The sequence below is a fragment of the Equus asinus genome, chromosome 26, assembly GCF_041296235.1.
Source record: "Equus asinus isolate D_3611 breed Donkey chromosome 26, EquAss-T2T_v2, whole genome shotgun sequence".
Lineage (NCBI taxonomy): Eukaryota > Metazoa > Chordata > Mammalia > Perissodactyla > Equidae > Equus > Equus asinus.
The window spans coordinates 36,111,063-36,131,361 of record NC_091815.1 but is presented as its reverse complement, the minus strand read 5'-3'; the positions used below and the strand labels follow the sequence as shown (position 1 = coordinate 36,131,361).

Genomic DNA, 20,299 nt, shown 5'->3' with positions numbered 1-20,299 from the left:
TGGGGCTCAATCGTGTCAGTCTGGTAGGACACCCAGGTATCTGACTTCAGTCTCCAGCCCCTCCAGAGGTCCACTGACACCAAGTGATCCATAGCTCCCACCCTAAATCATACTGTGGGTATGGTCTAAAGGCCCCACTCTAAACACATTGTTGATATCTAGCCCGGCCCAAGGCCCCCAGAGTAAACCACACTGTGGGTGTGGCTTTTCCTTTTTCCTTTGCTGATTTTAATCACTATCCTTTCTATAATAAATGTAACACTGAGTATAACAAGCTTTCTGAGCGCTGTGAGTCCTCCCAGCAAATTATCAAACCTGAGGACGGTCTTGGGGGCCCCCAACACAAAAGGGAAAGTCCTCATTTGGTGTATATATATGTTACTTTTCCTGGATTCATGGATACATTTTAAAGATAAAGGAGTCAAATGACTATATGTATTTCATATATATTATATATAAGATAAAAGATTCAAATGATTACATATATATATTTAAATAAATAATCAATTATTGACTCAATCTCTAAACCCTCTCCCTTCCCCAGAGTATAGGGGATGGGGTTGAAAGTTCCAAGCTTCTAATCATGGCTTGGTTTTTCTGGTGACCAGCTGCTATCCAGGAGCCCACCCAGAGTCACCTTATTAGAACAAAAGAAGCTCCTATCACTCAGGAGATTACAAAGGCTTTAGGAGCTCTGTGTCAGGAACCAGGAGCAGAGACCAAATATATATTTTTCACTATGTCATGATAAGGCTTTGGGATTAAATATCTTGCTCAAGAACACTCTGTGTGTTAGAGCTACAATTTGAACCCAGCTCTGCCCGTCTCCAAGCACATGACCTTAACAACAGCTGTATTCCCTTACCACATCCCCTCATCATAAAACTTAGCTCTGTTGCTATCTTCAAGGAGTTTACTACCCAGAGCCCCCTTGGAGGATGGCCATATAGTCAGAGACGCAAGACCTGAGCCTCTGAAATCATCTCTTACAACATTCAGCGGCACATGAAACCACTTTCTCCCATAAACATAGAAACACACAAACTGCAGGCTCCATGTCTGCCCCCAAAGCAGCAGATCCGAGGTCAACACTCATATGGCTTTCTACAGTCCAGACTCGAGCTTGGGTGAAAGGCTCCCGGGATAAATCGCCCACTTCTTGGATCATCTTGATCTCATCTTCCACCATACATGGCCACAAATCATTCTCTGATGAGCTCTCTGTGACTTTCCTGCACCCCCTAAACTCACAGGGCCCCTCACCTCCCATCCTGTATCTCCAGATTTTTTTTTTTTTTTTTGAGGAAGATTAGCCCGGAGCTAACTGCTGCCAATCCTCCTCGTTTGGCTGAGGAAGACTGGCCCTGAGCTAACATCTGTGCCCATCTCCCTTTACTTTATATGTGGGACGCCTACCACAGCATGGCTTGCCAAGCAGCGCCATGTCCGCACCTGGGATCCGAACCGGTGAACCCCAGGCCGCCGAAGCAGAACGTGTGCACTTAACCACTGTGCCACCGGGCCGGCCCCTATCCTGTATCTCAAATATCAGGACAATTTGGTTGAGACCACTGAACCTCATTTGACTCTGTAACACCATCAGAGGAAAAGGTGCACAGCCCCAATGCAATGGTAGTCAAGGGAAGAATCAGTGAATGCAACTTAGAGGCATCCAGGGTATAATTCTTTCAAAAGTCAACTCTCCTTTCCCCACAAGCATCCATGGTCCTCCACTGAGGAACCCTTGAAGAGCTTCCACTTCATTTTTCAGCCTAAAGCACTTTGAATACAATGGAATCTCTCCTCTTACCTATAGTGGCTATGTCTTAACGTTGTCCCCAAAGGGGCCAACTGCTTTTCCAGAAAAAAAAGAGAAAAATATATATATACCACACAGATACATAACTAGTTCTTGAAGAGGGATTTAGACTTATTTGAAGGACTGAAGGGAAAGTAACACTGAACAGGACTGGGCCTCCAAAGCATTAGCCTCTCAACTACAGACACACATGAGCCTCCCCAGATACTGACCATAGGACCCTGTCAATTGTCAAACCTGGGAAATACACTGTTTACAACCTGCCAGTTCCATCAGGTAGCCCAATATAAATTCCAAACTTGAATGGCATTTGTTGACAAATACTACTGTTATGGGCTGAATTGTGTTCCCCCAAATCCATATGTTCAAGTCATAACCTTCAGTACCTCAGAACATGACTGTATTTGGAGATAAGAGCTTTAAAGAGGTAATGTAACTGGTACCCTTATAAAAGGAGGAAATTTGGACACCGATAGACACAGAGGGAAGACTATGTGAAGACACAGGAGGAAGGCCATCTACAAGCCAAGGAGAGAGACCTCAGAAGAAACTAACCATGCTGACACTTTGATCTCAGACTTCTAGCCTCCAGAATTGTGAGAAAGAAAATGTCTGTTAAGCCACCCAGTCTGTGGTACTTTGTAATGACAGCCCTAGAAAATGAACACAACCACCCTCAACTCCAGTTCTCCATCAGTGAGCCATATAAGGCAGCATCCCTGATCTCGGTACTCTCAGTTGTTGGCCACATACAACCGCACACAGTATGTGGTTACCTGTACTAAGGAGAAAGGCATAAGGCTTCAAATGTTTCCCTAAAATACATGGAGATGGAAATGGAGCACTTGAGAGCATTAAATAACTAAATAATGCAGTTGACATTTGGCAAACAGCATATGTAATAAATGTTAGCTATAGTTGTTAAGAAGGAGGAGTGAAGCCATAGAGGATATTAAGTTGATATAGCCTGCTTAAAGAGGGCGATCTGGAACTGTCAACCCCATTAACATTTTTTATTTACCTGGGATATCAACCTCTGAAAGGTGAGTTCAGCACCTGGTCCTCAGGGATTAGGGCAGGCCTTGGCACTCCAATTGGGGACCCTGACAGTTTCAGTGAGAAAGACGCAATGACTGCCGTGATAAGACGTGCAGATTCGTAAGACAAAGTGGAGAGGATCTGAAGTCCGAGTGGAAGAACTCCTTTCTGATTCTCTGCTGAAGAGCATCTATCTTGAATCCATGCCGTTAGAGGCCATTACTTTGCGTGTTTTGTTCACTGGTGTATCCTGTGTCTACAACAGTGCCTGGCACAGCACAGATGCTCAAAAAAATACTTCTTGTGAATTACTCAAAAACCCAGTTTGGAATTCAATTATGAGACAGCTACTTCATGGCAAATTTCTACTTTATTTTTCCTTATAAGCAGCACTCACTGTTTTTAAGCGGAATAATCTTTATTGGATCAAGGGAAAGAACCCTGAGTATAGAAGAGACGACAAGGGCCCCATTCCCAAGAGAGTGAGAATGAATGACAAGGCTAAATCACATCTCGATTCATGTCACAGAGGAGCCAAGATCTTTGAAATGGTGGCAACTCTAAAATTAGGTGACAGACCTGTGGATGAATGCAAGGGTTCTTCTCCAAGACATCCAAAGGGATCTCACCTTCACCTATTTCACAGGCTACCCTCCATTTTTGAAGCTATTTTCTTCACTAATTGGATGTATTCTATGGGTCCTATTCCTTCTCTGATCTGCCCCTTTTACATTCTGACAGTAGCTTCTATTCAGGATTTTAAAAAATTGTTTCTTGGAATAACACTGATCCTTAGACTTTCCTTCCAGTAGCTTCTTTCCTTCAGTGGCAAAAATAATTTTGATTACTCAATTAGGTCATTCATTCATCTTTCAAATCTATGTATAATTCGTTTCTACTTTCCAATGTGCTGGGGAATATACAATTATCTATAAACTATCAAAGAAGTTTTAATCTAGGTAGAGAGCCAAGACACGAACATTTTTTAAAAGTATCCATGTCCCATTTTATGTACGTAAAATTAAGTGAATCCCTTCCCCTCCCCCTCCAAATAATAACAATATGCCCCTTGAACGAGAAATTATCAGGACACTTTGTTCCTTATACTGTATGTCCCTTTCAACTAATGTACGTGTACACAGCCTTTGATCACATTTGCTGGAGGGTAACATTGCTATATGCATGAAATCTAGTTTTAAAAAAATTGCTAGCTCAAAGGTAGCAAGGACTTTTTGTTTAGTTCATTACTGTCATCATCTATAGGTCCTAGACAGTACTAGGTAAAGGAAATAGTTGTTAAAGTTTTCCTGAGTGGTGTGTGCACAGGATGGGAACTGTCTTCTATGGTAAGAGCTTGGCTAATAGGTTACTCAAGAGTTTTGAGCTTTGTTCCGGGGTGATATTTATACAGTTAATCACTACTATTTCAGTAGTCTGAAATAAACTGAATAAACTTAGAAATGAAGAAATGCAAGACCATATAATGACCCTGAGTGGAAAAAGACACTCGCCCTTCAAAAAGGGAGGGGGATGCATTGTGTTACAACCTTAGTTGATGATGTGTAACATACACAACCTCGTTTGAATTGAGTCACTGACATATCAACTAGGAGTTTGATTCAAGGTATATTGTCCTAAAATGTACACTATGTATATTATCAGATGTATAATTATGTTAGAATTGACAGAAATCTCTAAAATAGTATTCATTTTCACAGGGCTTATTTCCTTTATGCATTTTTTTCTGACATTTTGCTGAAGAAGTTCCACAGGTGGTGTGTTCAGTTTTATTTCTATATGATTTTCTCTGCCAACTGATGAGGCAGAATGTACCAAGGGCAGCACTGCCAAATTCACTGTCTTCAAAGGTCCAAGAGTTTCTATCCTGTGTGAACTCTCTGACACCTACTGAAGTCTTATTTCTGGGGAAGGACTTTTCCACAGTCATTACAGTTCTACCAGATATGAGCTCACTGATGGTACGTGACCTAAGAAGCAGTGGTAGGGTTTATCTTTCCCCAAAAGGCTTTCCCAGTCTCTGTATTCATACTATGTCTCACAGTATACACTTATCAGCCATATAATAAGCTAGAAGGTTTTATTCAAGGGTTTTCTCCACCATGACTGTACCACAGTTTATTCCTGTATGTTTCTTGTGACATAAAATATGACGTAACTGATCACGGAAGGCACTACCACATTCACTGCATTCATAAGGTTTCTCTGTGCAAATTCTATTATCTGCTGAGGGTGGACATCTGGCACCTGGCTGTCCCACAACGGCTACCTTCCTATCTGCTAGAAGCCCACTGATGTGGAAGGAAGTCTGAGCTGCCACAGCAGGCATTTGCATGGTCACCATATTAACAGGGTTTTTCTCCTGTAAGAGTTCATTTGCATGTGAAGAGCTGTGAGTCTTTGAGAAAGGATTCTCCAACTTGACTGAACCTACACGTTTCTCTCTTGCATGAAGCATTCCCTTATGATAAACAAGGCATGACAAGTGGGAGAAGGCTTTCCCACAGTCAGAGCACCCATATGGTCTCTCTCCTGTATGAGTTCTCCGATGTCTATTGAGGCATGACTTATCTCTAAAAGCCTTCCCACAGTCACTGCATGTATAGGGTTTCTCTCCTGTGTGAATTCTCTGATGGTTAATGAGACCAGACTTGTGTGAACAGGATTTTCCACATTCAGTACATACAAAGGGAGTCTTTCCTGTGTGGAATCTCTGATGTGAGATGAGGCATGTCTTCTGGCTGAAGCCTTTCCCACATTCAGTGCATACATAGGGCTTCTCTCCAGTGTGAGTTCGTTGATGTATAAGGAGATTGCCCTTCTGAATGAAACCTTTCCCACATTCACTGCATATATAAGGTTTCTCTCCAGTGTGAGTTCGCTGATGTACAATGAGATTGCCCTTCTGAATGAAGCCTTTTCCACACTCACTGCATATATATGATTTCTCTCCCGTATGAGTTTTCTGATGTGCATTGAGCTGTGATTTCCAGCGGAATGTTTTGTCACATTCAGTGCATTCATACGGTTTTTCTCCTGTATGAGTTCTCTGATGCTCAGTAAGCCTGGACTTTCTGGAGAATGCCTTGTCACACAGACTGCATGCATGAGGCTTCTCTCCTGTGTGAACTCTCTGATGATTAATGAGCCGAGACTTCTTGATGAAGCCTTTTCCACAGTCGTTGCATACATAGGGTTTCTCTCCTGTATGAATTTTCTGATGAATAAGCAGCCGCGATTTCTTGGGGAAGGCTTTGTCACATTCAGTGCATTCATACCGCTTCTCTCCTACATGAGTCTTCTGATGCTCAGTGAGCCTGGACTTTCTGGAGAAGGCTTTCCCACATATAGGACATCCATGAGGTTTCTCTCCTGTATGGACTCTCTGATGATCAATGAGGCGAGACTTCTTGATGAAGGCTTTCCCACATTCAGTGCATACATGGGGTTTATCTGTCTTTTGAGTTCTTTGATGCTTAATGAATTGTAAATTTGTGTTTGTAGAATTTACACATTCAGAAAATTTAATTTCAGTATGAAAGTGCTCATGCTTTGTGTGGAGGAAGGATTTTGCATTTCTATTAACTTCAACAAGGTTCTTTACTTCATAGCTTCTGTTCCTGTTGACTAAACTTAAATTTGATTTCAAAGTTTTCCCATGTAAGTCAGATATATCTTTCTGCCGTAAAGGAAAATTACTTTTACTCCGATGAACGTTTCCAAATGCATTATGTTTATGGTATTGTTCCATCCTCTTTAGACATCTTCGATTTTGCAAGTGCCCCAGTTGATGACCAGCATCTTTCTTGATTTCTAGGAAAGAAGAGAAGAATGAATCTTCCTTTGAGCTTGGTATAGAATAAAATTATTTCACAAACAGCTTTGGGTAGACTGACTTTATTGACAACACTATGACCTCAGTTTAAAGAAACTCCAAATAAATATGTTTGTTATCACCTGGACAAGAGTAAAACACTATAATCTAAACAAAGAATGCTAGAAACAAAAAATAATACAAAGAAAATAAAAGGTAAAAACAGTCAGTGTATACACAGGGTTAGCTCATTCAAAATGAGTAAATATAAATTTGGCTGCTTTCTAAATGTCACCTTATAAAGCATGGAGATAACAAAATAAAACCAAGTTACTATTAGCCCTAGACCACAGAAGAAAGAGGGATATTTGTTTCAAAATTACGTGGGACACATTCATATATCCACAAATCCTTATTAAATTATGACTATGTACTGTGCTGATGTACTGTGCTGATGATGAGGATATAGAAACATATTCCTTATTTTCACTGAGCATACTTTCTAGTTAGGGAAAACTGAACAAGAAAGCAGGGATCAAGGAGGCAGATACCAATTGTGAAAAGTGGTTTGAGGGAGCAATGGAGAACAAGGTGCAGGAAATCATGATATAATCTGGAGAGAGAAAAGACACGGCTCACTCATGGTTTCAACATGGGGCAGTTAACAAACATGAGGAATCAAGTATTATTCCTAATTATTTGACCATGGCCACTGGATAGGTGGGTTGTGCCTTTTAATGCGATGGGAAATATTACTGAGGTTTGGAATGTGGGGAAATCAAGTATGTATTTCAAAGCATATCAACCTTCAGATGAGTTTTAGATATCCAACACAGACATGAAGAACTCAATTGGATGTACAAATCTTGAGAAAGGTCTTAACTGGAGATAAGAATGTGGAAATCATTAGTATATAAATATTATACAAAGACAGAGGACTGGATGAGATCATGTTTGAAAAAACGTGAAAACTGAAACAAGATGAAGGCATGGGACCAAGTTTATAGTTACTGTAGCATTAAGAGTTTGGGTATTAAAAAAGCCCAGTGAGGAGTACCAAACACTGTCTATACTGACAAGGGAAATAAACATTTCTATACTAAGAAAACTACAGTCATGCCTCGCTTAACAACAGGGGTACTTCCTGAGAAATGTATCCTTAGGTGATTGTATCGTTGTGTGAACATGATAGAGTGTACTTACACAAACCTAGATGGTATATCCTACTACACACCTAGGTTATACGGAACTAATCTTATGGGACCACCATTCTATATGCGTATCTGGTCTGTTGTGGACCAAAACGTCATTATGCGGTACATGACTGTACAAGTGTTTTAGGAGCTCTGTGCCAGGAACCAGGGCCAAAGACTGAATATATATTTCTTTTATGACAATATCACACTAGGGAACTGTCACCTTTTTCAGTCACATTTTGTACCTGTACACATGTGATATTTAAATCGTTCCCATTTCAATGTAATGATTCCCAAACCCACATCTTGCCACTAACAGCATCTTCTTTCAAAATTCTACATAGATATCTTGCTTTCCATCATTTAAAGGGTCCTAAAAGATCACACTTCTGATCCTGGACCAGGACGCTTGGTAGTTTTGCTTTTCATTTTTCTTAGAACTCCTGAATGTACTTTACTATTGTGACACTGCTGCTATTCAGTGAGAAGGAAAGACTACATATCCAAGGATAAACAAGTCCAACTTACAACCCCATCATTCTACCTCACTTACTGACAAGGTCCACAAAAGCCTGGAAATAAAATGCATGTTGCCAAAGATCATCCCATTTATCCACATTCACACTCCACTAGTTCTTCAACAAATACCTCCTAACATTGGCCTTCACGTGGCTGGCTTCAGGCCAATCTTTTTTCCAACAGTCCCCACATGGCCTTGCATATTTCCAACTTCACACCTTCATTCTTTGCCCTTCATCATCTTTATTCAAATCCTAGATGTGCCTCCTCTCTATCATCCTCCCATTCTATGTCACTGTAAGCTCTGTTTCCCCTAAATTTCTAAAGTATTCCCCAACTTTACTGTTCATTTGGACAATTAACTTCCCATAGCCCTGAACTATAGCAAAAGATGCCTCATTTGAAAGCTAAACTTCTACATCTTATATGCAGATTTGTCCTCTATTTGCTACTAAAATCTTATCCTAGGCTGTATTGCTTTATTTCTCACTAAATTCAATCTCTTCTAGCACATATTAAGCTTGTGGTTCATGAACGAGGCTCAAGAGAGCCTGCTTACAGCATTATATATAGTCCAGCCCAGGCTGTGACCCCAAATCTATCAAGAACACACTCTCAAAAGCAGAGGTCTAGATTCAAGCATTAGGAAACCATGCATTTAAGCAATTCTTGTCTTTCTGATTGCTAGTCATCCAAGGCTCTTCTCAATCTGTACTCATATCATAGGAGATCTCACTCAGTCCATATTTCTATCTCTAGTCCTAAACTCTCCCTGAACTCCTGGGGTATATCCAAATGCAGCAGAACGCTCCACTCGGATGTGAACAAACCCACCTAAATTACAATGTCCAAAGCAGAACTTGATTTCTCAACCCAACATCTCCTTCTCCACCTCAGGAAATGTCAACGCCACTCCTCCTGGGACTCATGCCAAAAACCTTACCATCATCCTTCATTTGTATTTTTCATTCACACCTGTTACCTACTTCAATAGAAAACTCTTTCTGTCCTCCTTTATATACACATTCAGAAGCTAACCAGCCCTCACCCCTTCTACCCAGGTCAAAGACAAGCATTCTGTCTGTACTCCAGCAAGAGGCTCCCAACTGGATTTCAGGCTTCAACCTCTGATCATTACTGTCTCCTTTCTACAAAGTAGCCAAAGTGATTGTTTTAAATATAAATTATTTCATGTCACTCCTCTACTGAAAACTACCTAGTGTTTTCTCATCTCATTATTTTAAAAAGTCAAGTCCTAGGAGCCAGTCTGGTGGCACAGCAGTTAAGTTCACACCTTCCGCTTCGGCGGTCCAGGGTTCGCCAGTTTGGATCCCAAGTGTGGACCTACGCACCACTTGTCAAGCCATGCTGTGGCAGGTGTCCCACATGTAAAAACTAGAGGAAGATGGGCACGGGTGTTAGCTCATGGCCCGTCTTCCTCAGCAAAAAGAGGACGATTGGCAGTAGATGTTACCTCAGGGCTAATCTTGCTCCAAAAAAAAAAATCAAGTCCTTTAAATGCCCTTGAAAGGTCCTACATGACCTGTCCACCTACCACACTGACCTTATCTCCCATCCACTGTCCCTCTTGCTCCCTCCGCTGTATTCACACAGGCTTCCTTGAGGTTCCTCAAACATATTTCTGCCATGGGCCTTTGAACTTGCTATTTTGTCTACTTTGGAATGCAATTCACCCAAAGCACCTCCTCATATCCCTCATATAGCTGCTTAGAGGCATCTCACCAGAGAGGCATTCCCATTCCTAGAGGACCTAAGATTACAGTGCCTACGCTACATTCCTAGCTGCTAAGAGCCGCTCCTGGGCCCCCTCACACAATATTCCATTTTGCAGTTTTATTAATCTTCCTGACACTTTCACAAGACATCATATTTATATATTTGCTGTGATGGATTGTGTGTCTCCTCCTTTTAACATGTAATCTCTAAGAAGAATTTTGTTGTTGTTGTTCACAGCTGTCAGTGCCAGTGTGTAATAGGCTATCAAAAAACATTTAAGGTAATCAGAAAGTATTTAAAGCAATGAACCAAGGAAAGATTCTCATGTAGGGAACACAATGGGAACACAACTAAATATAGTTGACTTTGAGTTTACAAAAAGGAAAGCGAACTCTGTATGAGCAAGATGATACCATATCACAGAGGTCGTTGACAGAAGAGAGATTTCCATCTTGAATGACTAGTAACATGATTAATTGGGCCTCAATGTCCTCAGACTATCATAAGGAAAAGGAAAGATTCAAGGTAATATATCCAGCCCACCAGTATCGTTTAAGAATAACTAAAATAATGACCAGAATAAACTACAAGAGCAAGTTAAAGCATAGCAGACGTGAGGTTTAGTGCTGTGATTTCGGTGGAGAATAGCGAACGAGAAATTTTAAGAGATCAACAGGAATAGCAAAGACTTTAAGTAATACAAACTGAGGATGGAGGGAAATGTCCAGGAAAAATCACACTTTGCCTGCCCCTAAATCCCTTGGAATTTCCTAGGTGACAGGAGTGTCTTTTGTTCTAATGAGGCGACTCTGGATGACTCCTGGATGGGGCCAGTCACCAGAAAGACCAAGCCATGATGAGAAGCCTGGACTTTTCAGCCAACCCCCTTCTCTGGAGAGGGGTCAGGGGCTGGAAAGAAGTTAATGATCCATTGTGCCTATATGGTGCAGCCTCCATAAAATCCCAAAGTACAGGGCTCAGAAACCTTCTGGGTTGATGAGCACGTGGAGATTCGTGGAGAGCGGCATGCTCAGAGAGCATCGACGCTCCAAACCCCTTCCCTCATACCTCCCCCTATGCATCTCTTCCATCTGGCTGTTCCTGAGTTATAATATGCTTTTATAATACCCCAGTAACCAAGTAAGTAAAATGTTTCTCTGCGTTCTGTGAACCACTCCAGCAAACGAATCAAATCCAAGGAGGGGGTCATGGGAACCTCTGTCTAGAGCTGGTCAGTCAGAAGCACAGGTGACCACCTGGACTTTTGACTGGCGTTTGAAGTGGAGGCACCGGCAGTCTTGCAGTACTGAACCCTTAACCTGTGAGTCTGACGCTATCTACAGGCAGACAGTGTCAGAACTGAGTTAAACTGTAGGACACCCAGCTGGTGTCGCAAAGAATTGCTTATTGTGGGGAAAACCCCCAAAGCATCTGGTGTGACAAGTGTTGTGAGTGTGGTAGTGAGGTGAGAGTAAAGGAGACACACAGGAGGAGGACCGAGGTTTACTACACAGTCAGGATATATGATGTAAATAACAGAAGGTACTACAGACCAAATGTTTATGCACCACCCCAAATTTATACGTTGAAATCCTAAGCCCCAATCAAAGATGCGGGTAGATGTTAGGAAGGGAAATCAACATTGTCCAAAGGCGCAGGAAGGTGCAGCAGCCAGAAGACAGTGCTAAAATCAAACATCTCTCTTTGGAGAGAGGCACGGAAGCGGGAATTTCATAGCAAGAAAAGTAGAAGGAACAGGTGTTGATACAGTGAAGACGGGGGAAGAAGCATGGCAAGATTTGAGAATTCTAAGAAGAAACCTACAGGGGGAAAACAATCAAGACATAGACAAAATAAATAGGGATCGAATCCAAAAAGAGGTATGTTCCTCTAAACGCCTAAAAGAAAAAGCTCTTCCACGGGAGATTCGTGGAGGCTATGTTTATATGTCCTCAGACACCCTCACAGCTGTGACATCTCTGAATGACTAGAATATGACTTCCTTGGCTGCCCTCCTTGTTGGTTCTCTCTCACCTGGACAAGTTCGTCTGTGGATGCCATCTTCTGTTGTCCACAGTTCTCCTTGTTCCAATCTGGAGAGTGCATCTGGCTTGCTGGCTTGATACCCTGTTCATGGGAAATGACAGAAGAGGCAGGCTCTTTGAATTGGGCTGTGGCCTGCCAACGCAGAACAGTGTTATGTTTTGGGAACTATGCAATTTGCAGGTTGGCAAAGTAAAGGCTTTTCTCTCAGGAAAGGGCACATTATACTCTCTAATCTGGAACCAGAGAGGGAACTGAAAATCTACCACTTCAGAGCACCCCATACACTCCAGAAGTTTCCAGAAGCTGAGAATGGAAACGCCACTGACTAGGAACCCTCTGAGCGACACAGGGGAGCGGTCCTCACCCACGGACACCAGGTTGCTATAGTTCTCCAACATCACATCCCGGTACAGGTTCCTCTGAGCAGGGGCCAGGAGCTGCCACTCCTCCCAGGTGAACTCCACAGCCACGTCCTCCAGTGTCAGCAATTCCTGTAATTACACGGTCCTGTTTAACGTGAGTGTTTCTCTAGTTATTGAAATAGAAGGAACGTGAAGGAAGTTATCCTGCTCATTTTCACCATATAGGCTGCATCTATATACTCAGGTGTTTTGAATTTTTTAAGCTACACTGTTAAAGAAGCCAAATTTATCCATGTTCAAACCTATGTCTAGAAAAATATTCTGTAATTGTGCAGTCAACCATCATTCAACAAATCAGAAATTTCTGTAATAAGTAGTCATTAAATCCTCTTGCTAAACTAGAAACATTCGCAATATATATATTTGAAGCATTTGCTACATATATATATATTTTTGAAGCAAGCAAATATTTGCTAGGCATTAAATTTATTCTAAGATATCAGGATGAATAAACACATTCCTATATTCACCATGAATCTTCATAACCATTATCAGAATCAACCATGAAGAAACTCCAAAAGATACAATTATAAGATACTATATATTAAATAAGTATGTTTTATATGTCAGGAGGAATAAAAGCTTCTTTCCAAAACTTATTCAAAGAACCAGACTACTGAAGAACATTAAGCAGGCCAAGAAAATAAACAGCATCCTTCAAAAAACAGATATATACATATAATTTATATTTACACTACCAGGCAGGTACACAGCATATTAGATACACTGAGGAGATAATGAACTGGAAGGTAAATCTGAAATTACTCAAAATGCAACACAAGGACAAAATAACAGGATATAGAAAAGACAGAATAATAAATATAAAGGACAGAGTGAGGTCTAACATCTCCCAATTCATGAAAGTTTACGAAAGTTTATGAAGGCACTATCCGAAGATCTAAGGGCTGAGATAGACGCATCTGTATATATCTATACAGACACAGATGGACACACAGGTGCAGCGACAGGACGTACACAACTACTGCCCATTTGTTCAGCCACACGAGGGGACTAGGAAAGAAGTGCATAAGGAGGAATCTTACTTTTTTGCTCTATGTACTTTGTATCACTGGAGTTTTAAAAATGTACACAGGCACATTTGTATGATTAAATTTTAAAAAGGCAATAAAAGATGAGGCAGGAGGGACTGGCTCTGAACACAGGGAAGGAGCGCGTACTATCTTAGATTGGGAGAAGTTCTAAAGCAAACCCTCTGGGATCCCCAGAATTTGATCAGGTAACAGTACTTTTAATGCCCCACTGCCAAATCTGAACTCAAACACCAGTTCAGCCATCTGTTCATACAGGACCTTTGAAAGTCATATAATTCTTCATTTTCTTAGGTCATCTAGGTTTTATTCTCAGATTAACCTGACTGCTGCAAGGCCAGGTCCACGGGTCACCTTATTATGGTCCCGTGAAGAACTGTGCCTACTGAATTCTCTTGGTCTGTTCTCAAAGGGGGTCTCTGAGGAACCCAGCTTTTGCATTTATGAGAAGGCTGAGATTAAGGACACTGTCTACCATATTACCTCTACGAAGAACCATTAAAAAAAAAAGCCCTGAGACATTAAGTGCCGTGGAATATATGTGACACCCTCTGAGGAACTGGTCTGCTTTCTCCTCAGGGTCAGTGCATATCCTGTAATCATGATTCTCAGCTTGTGATGGCTGTCAGAGATATGAGATATAAGCTGACAGCTAATGTAACCCGTACGATGCTCTTGTCACACATAACATTAGAACATTAGTCATTTAGTGTAGATCCTATGAACTATATATCCCTGATCCTACTTTGCCTTGATGTCGAAGTTAGAGTCTAAATTTATTTCTGCACAAATCCTACTTTACCAACTTACACTCTTCCATTTAACTCAACTGACTTTTAAAGTCTTCCAGAAATCAATCACAGAATGAAGGAAAGAATAAAGCAAATCAAAAGTCACCTGATCCTTGATCATTTTCTTCTGTTATTGGGAAATAATGGCCAGTAACTGGGATGCTGTGTCTTTAGTCTCTTCTTGAACTGCCCTAAATTTCCGGTTAGAAAGCTTAGTCTCTGGTCAACGATGTCCCCACAAATGATGACAGCCAGGTCCTGAAACCTCCTCCTCACTTCACTTGATGTATCTTGCTCCTGGAGCCAAGACCTTTGGGCTGAAAAGTAAATTCACTTTGAGTATAAATTTCCTCTGCGCCCAGATGTCATCACTGCCACTGTCCCTTTATTTGGAGCCCCAGAGACTATTACACTCTGGAGGAATAAAACGAAAGATTCTGACTGTGTGGGTAGCATGTCTTCCTTGTGTGAAGTGGAAGTGGGGTGACTGTGAGAGGGGAGACGGGAAAGGAGAACAAGCACGATACGATGCCCCCGCAGCAAGGGAATTCTCATACAGAGTGGTTTTTGGAAAGAAAATATACAAAAGGTGAGGATCTGGACATCTATTCCTTTAGAACCAGGTGTGCTCATGTACCTATTCAGAAGTCTGTATACACCTAATGTGTAGACACACCTCAGTGTCAAATTTACGAAGCAAAGCATTACCTAACAGACCATCTTCACTAATCATTCTGTGAAAGAAACAAACAAAGGAAAACCAATAGAAAAAAATGTAAACATACAGAACAAAACTATGGGGGCCGGCCCCGTGGCCGAGTGGTTAAGTTCGCACACTCTGCGTGGGCGGCCCAGAGTTTCACCAGTTTGGACCCTGGGCGCGGACATGGCACTGCTCATCAAGCCATGCTGAGACGGTGTCCCTGACAGCACGATCAGAAGGACCTACAACTAGAAAATACAGCTATGTACTGGGGGGTTTGGGGAGAAGAAGAAGAGAGGGAAAAAAAAGATTGGCAACAGATGTTAGCTCAGGTGCCCATCTTTAAAAAAAAAAAGGAAAAACTATGATTTGTGGATATATATACATTTAGTAAAAGTATACAACCATGCATTATATAAAATAAGTTCAAGAAAGCAGTTAGTTTTGGGCAAGGAAGAGGGGCATGGACTACAGGATATAACAAGATGCATTTGCATCAACTTATTTCTTCAAAAAAGTGCCAATAACAAAAAAAATCACGTACATCACGGAGGAAAATCTCACTGAGTGAAAATGGCAGAGTAGGAAGTTCCAAGGGCTCATCCCTCCACTGAAACATCAAAGTATCAAGTAAAAACTGTCAGAACCCTGACAAACAGTCAGAGGTTCACAGCAACAGAGAGAACGCTGAATCAAGAAAAAGGCATCTTAAAAATGGTAGGAAAGCTCTGTGCCATTTTTATTTGCCCTTCCTTCACTCCCTCCCCAGTTTGGTGACGGTCTTGGAGACGGCAGCCGGCATTGCCAGAGCGGGACCCTGGATCTTGGTCCTGGAAGGAGCAGAGCAGACCTTATTCGAAAAGAATCGTGTTTGTCTGTTCTAACCTGTCTGGGGCCTACCTGAAGGACGGATGCAACGTGCCCATCCCTGTTTTTCCTAATTTGGAACTCACTCAGGGAGGATAAGCAGCGGGCATTTCTCAAAAACACCGCAAGGCAGACAGACAACCTGCAGCTGCCTGGAGCAAAAGATTACAGCGGAGGCATAGCTGAAAGGTTGGGAGGAAAAGCTAGGAAGAGAGTTTCTTTGGGAAATTAGGCCATTCAAAAGCACCAGTGTATAGTGGGGAATTTATAAAGCCACGTACATTCACAGGGCAAGAAACCTGTTCAGAAAAGACATGAGAAGACCCTAAGCTTTCCCTCTGGCTGATCTCTATGCTCAGTGCAAGCAGGAAATGAAGGCTAAGGCAGGGTTGTAAATGGCCTAGCTAAGCAGTGAAGAAGTACCCCAGGACATAACACACACCATGGAAACACTGTACTGAGTGAGTGAAACAAGCCAGACGCAAAGGTCACATATTGTACGATTCCGTGTATATGCAATATCCAGAATAGGTAAATCCATAGAGACGGAAAGCAGATTGGCAGTTGCCAAGGTCTGGGGAAGGGGGAAATGCAGAGCGACTGCTTAATGGGAACAGGATTTCCTTTTGGGGTGATAACAATGTTCTGGAACTAGAGAGAAGTGGTGGTTGCACACCACTGTGAATTTACTAAAAGCAGACTTTAAAATGGATAATTTTACGTTTGTGGATTTCACCTTAATTAAAAAAAAAAAAATCAAACACATCCTACAAATGACCAGTGAAACAATAAGTACTTTGTCTAAAGGCAAGAGCATGGCTTGGATGAGCAGGATTGCCACCATTATCTATAACTATTCTGGAAATGCTATCCAGTTAATTTGACAAAGAATAAAGTAAGATTAATCAATACTGGAGAACAGGAAGCAATCATAAGAAGTTCCCCCAATATGATTAAGCAAAAGTCAAGAGTTTCAGTGATTTCAGTGGACATCTATCAAAAATAACTTTTTAGATGGCTGATTACAGAATTTATATCTAAAAATTGATAGCATTCCAAAACACACACTTATAGCAGCGTTACATGACGGAATATTTTTGGGAAATAGTTTAACACTTTGTATTGACTACTTTCAGGAGTTATTATTAGAATGCAAAAATCCACTTGTAGGAATTTTTGCAAAGGAAACAACGGCACATACGTGCAAAGTTGATATGAAAGTATTATTTACCTCTATTAATAGAGAATTAATTGAGTGAGTAAAAGTAGACACAACCAGTGAAATACTATGCAGCTATTAAAAATGCTAACAATATATATTTAGTGAAAAGACACGTACCTCAAAGTTATGTATAGCATAAGCACATAAAAAGATGCTCAACATCACTGGTCTTCAGAGAAATACAAATCAAAACCACAACTGAGATATCACTTCGTACCCACTAGGATGGCATAATAAAAACATGAAAATAACAAGTCTTGGTGACCATTTGGAGGAAGTGGAACCCTCACACACTGCTGGTGGGAAGGTAAAATGGTGCAGCCACTTTGGAAAACAGTCTGGCAGATCCTCCAACAGTTAAACATATTTACCATATGACACGGCAGTTCCACTCTAGGTTTATATCCAAGAGAAGTAAAAACATGTCCACACAAAAGCTTGCACACAAATGTTTGTGGCAGCATTATTTATATCAGCCCAAACGTGGAATCAAGCCAAAGATCCATCAGCTTATGAAAGGAAAACACAATGTGTTATCGCCACATAATGGAAAATTATTCAGGAATAAAAAGGAAATGAAATACGCATACATGCTACCACAAGGAGAAACCTCCAAAACAAGAAGCCGGTCACAAAAGACCACATGTTATACGAAACATGCACAACAGGCAAATCCATAGAGACAGAAAGGAGATATGTGGTTGCTTGGAGGTGGGGAGAATGGAAGGATAAGGGGTGGTAACTAGAGGGTTTCCTTTCAAAGTGACGAAAATCTTCTAAAATTGACTCTGGTGACGGTTGCACGTAACCGTGAATATACTAAAAACCACAGAATTGTACACTTTAAACAGATGAATTGTACCAAAAGTGAATAATAAAGCTATTATTAGAAAAAAAAAAAAAGGCTATGAGTAGACCTCTAATTACACGCTTACTGAAGTATTTAGGGGAAATGTATAAATGTTTGCAACTTATGCTGAAATACACAAAAATGTAAAAAGATGGATTAATGACGACTCGAGGAGCGAAGTATGGATAGGTAATGTGATAAGGAAACAATAAAATCATGACAGTAAAATCTAGGTGATAGGCATACAAGTATTCAAATGTAAAATTCTTCAAATTTTGCTATACGTTGAAAATTTTCAGAATAAAATCATGGGAACTGGGAAGCTCATAATAATAAGAGTTCAATGAGATGAGCAGAAACAAAAATATTTTTAAGTAATTGCTCTTCTATGTAATGGTAAACTGAAAGAAGAGAACAAAAAGGTCAAAAATAAAAAGACACCATTCATAATGGCAAAAAAATTAAAAATCAAGGTGGAGATGAGAAAGAAGGAACCACACCCTTGGGTAAATGCAGAATCATAACCTGTTCCCAGTAGTGATAACTGAATCTTTGAGCATTTAAATTGTATCTAAATGAATGCACACATTGAGTGATTTCAGTCATAACGGCACGGGTTTGCCTTTTACTGAAATTTTTTAAAAAATTTTTTAAAGAAAAAATTTTATTATACCAATTTTTATGATATGAAATTAAACGACGAGGCGAATTTTACCAATATTTCAGCAGTTTAATGCAATTATGAAAATCAAGCATAGAACAATGAAAACTAAAAGGAAAATACATGAAAAACTTTAACAAACGTTACACTGGGGAACAGAAAAGGGGTAACAGATGTTATTTTACTTGCGTTAGAATGATGCTCAAATATGTACACGAGTGTGTGTGTACGCATACACACAGTCAACTTGCAGGAAAGACAAAACCCTCATCTTTAGCAGAAACCTTACCACTTTAGACGTGCTTAATCCTCGATCTCCAACGAAGCTTTCATATTTACAGGGCCGAGAGGAAGAGACGTGGGGAGCCAACGGCGATTTGCCATCTAGGCGGTGAAGGACCTGAAGGACCGAGGGGGAAACGAACGTTGGAACCTCAAACCAGCACCAACCAGCTTCAGCCCTCTCAGTGACTGACACACCTGGACCCCCCCAAGCAGCAGTCACACTCCCTTGGTATAATCCCGAAACCTGGACCAGACACCCGGATGCACTGACCATGAACCCCCGCTCCTCAGTCACTGAACCGCACCTTAAATCCCGAATCCGGACCACACACAGCTTTTACTGACAAAACTACTCCCCACCCCAGTCCTCGATCACCGAGCACTAAAGAGACCAAACTCTGACCCCGGACTTAAAATCGTTGATCTCCACAGGCCTTTAATCACTGACCACCAGAATCCTTCAGGACTGACGCCGAAAGCACCCCAACCAGACACCCCAGTCACCGACTCCCACCTGCTTCTTCTCCGCCCACGGACTCCACTCCATTCAGACACCCACAGACACCTCGACCCTCTCATCCTCCTCCACCGAGACAGCCACACACACCCCCGATTTCCTCGTGACCCCAAACGCGACCTCCTAGAAGCTGCCCTTCCGTGAATCTTTATTCTGCTGCGAGCCTCGCCCACCCTCCGCGCCCGCCTACGGCGGCCGACGAGGGTCTGAGACGTTTGTACGGAGCACGGACACTTGGATTTCCGGCTTTACCCTGGGAGGTAATATGTCCGCGCCCAAGTAGCCGCGGATCCAGGGAGCGGCCATCTTTCAATATTTGACGTACAGAAGGCGAAGCGGCCCTGCCGGCCAGAGTACACAGGGAAGGCTCGGAACGATGAAAAGCCACTGAAACAACCCCATTTCTCGGCACTTTACACCCTGCGCCGCAAACTGCGTTGATTTTCAGAGGCTCGAGGTTACACAAGACAAACATGCGGTGGGCTGCGTCCACCACAAGAGCTGTGGAGAGAAGTAATCCACGTTGCACAAAGAAAGATTTGGGCACGACACAGGGGGCGCAGCCGTCTTAGAAGTTAGTGTCCGTACAAAATGTCTTTTTAGCACAGGAAAAAGAGCAATCGTATAGGCCAAAAGGCAAATTCCTCAGGAACGCTTCTGGCTGAAAGCGGAGGGCAGGAGGAATATTATTATAAGGATGGAAAAGAGTCTGGAGAAGCACTCACTATAGGGAGATACTGATAAC

At 41.6% G+C, this 20,299-nt stretch overlaps 1 protein-coding gene across 8 annotated transcripts; it reads right to left on the bottom strand.

Annotated features, from left to right (window-relative positions):
• Positions 1–3,210: 3,210 nt before the first annotated feature.
• On the bottom strand, positions 3,211–19,770 carry ZNF613 (zinc finger protein 613). Of its 8 annotated transcripts, none has more exons than XM_014831966.3 (6): positions 19,675–19,770; positions 19,042–19,152; positions 14,556–14,766; positions 12,552–12,678; positions 12,176–12,268; positions 3,211–6,688 (listed from the first exon to the last, which is right to left on the bottom strand). In XM_014831966.3, the coding sequence occupies exons 3-6, from the start codon at positions 14,568–14,570 to the stop codon at positions 4,956–4,958; spliced, it is 1,968 nt and encodes a 655-aa protein (XP_014687452.1). In that variant the 5' UTR covers positions 14,571–14,766; positions 19,042–19,152; positions 19,675–19,770; the 3' UTR covers positions 3,211–4,955. The 8 variants fall into 8 exon arrangements, with proteins under 8 accessions (XP_014687452.1, XP_014687453.1, XP_044616313.1 ...); XM_014831967.3 differs by having other exon boundaries at positions 19,645–19,762; XM_044760378.2 differs by having other exon boundaries at positions 19,552–19,727.
• Positions 19,771–20,299: the final 529 nt, after the last annotated feature.

Excerpts from the sequence above, each read along its gene's own strand:
- ZNF613 (XM_014831965.3), bottom strand. The coding sequence starts at position 19,584 with ATGGAGTGGAGTCCGTGGGCGGAGAAGAAGCAG. Across the intron at positions 12,679-19,041 it reads GATTAAGCACGTCTAAAGTG|GAATTGCTGACACTGGAGGA; the intron begins GTAAGGTTTCTG and ends GTGTAATTACAG. Across the intron at positions 6,689-12,175 it reads CCACAGACGAACTTGTCCAG|AAATCAAGAAAGATGCTGGT; the intron begins GTGAGAGAGAAC and ends CTTCTTTCCTAG.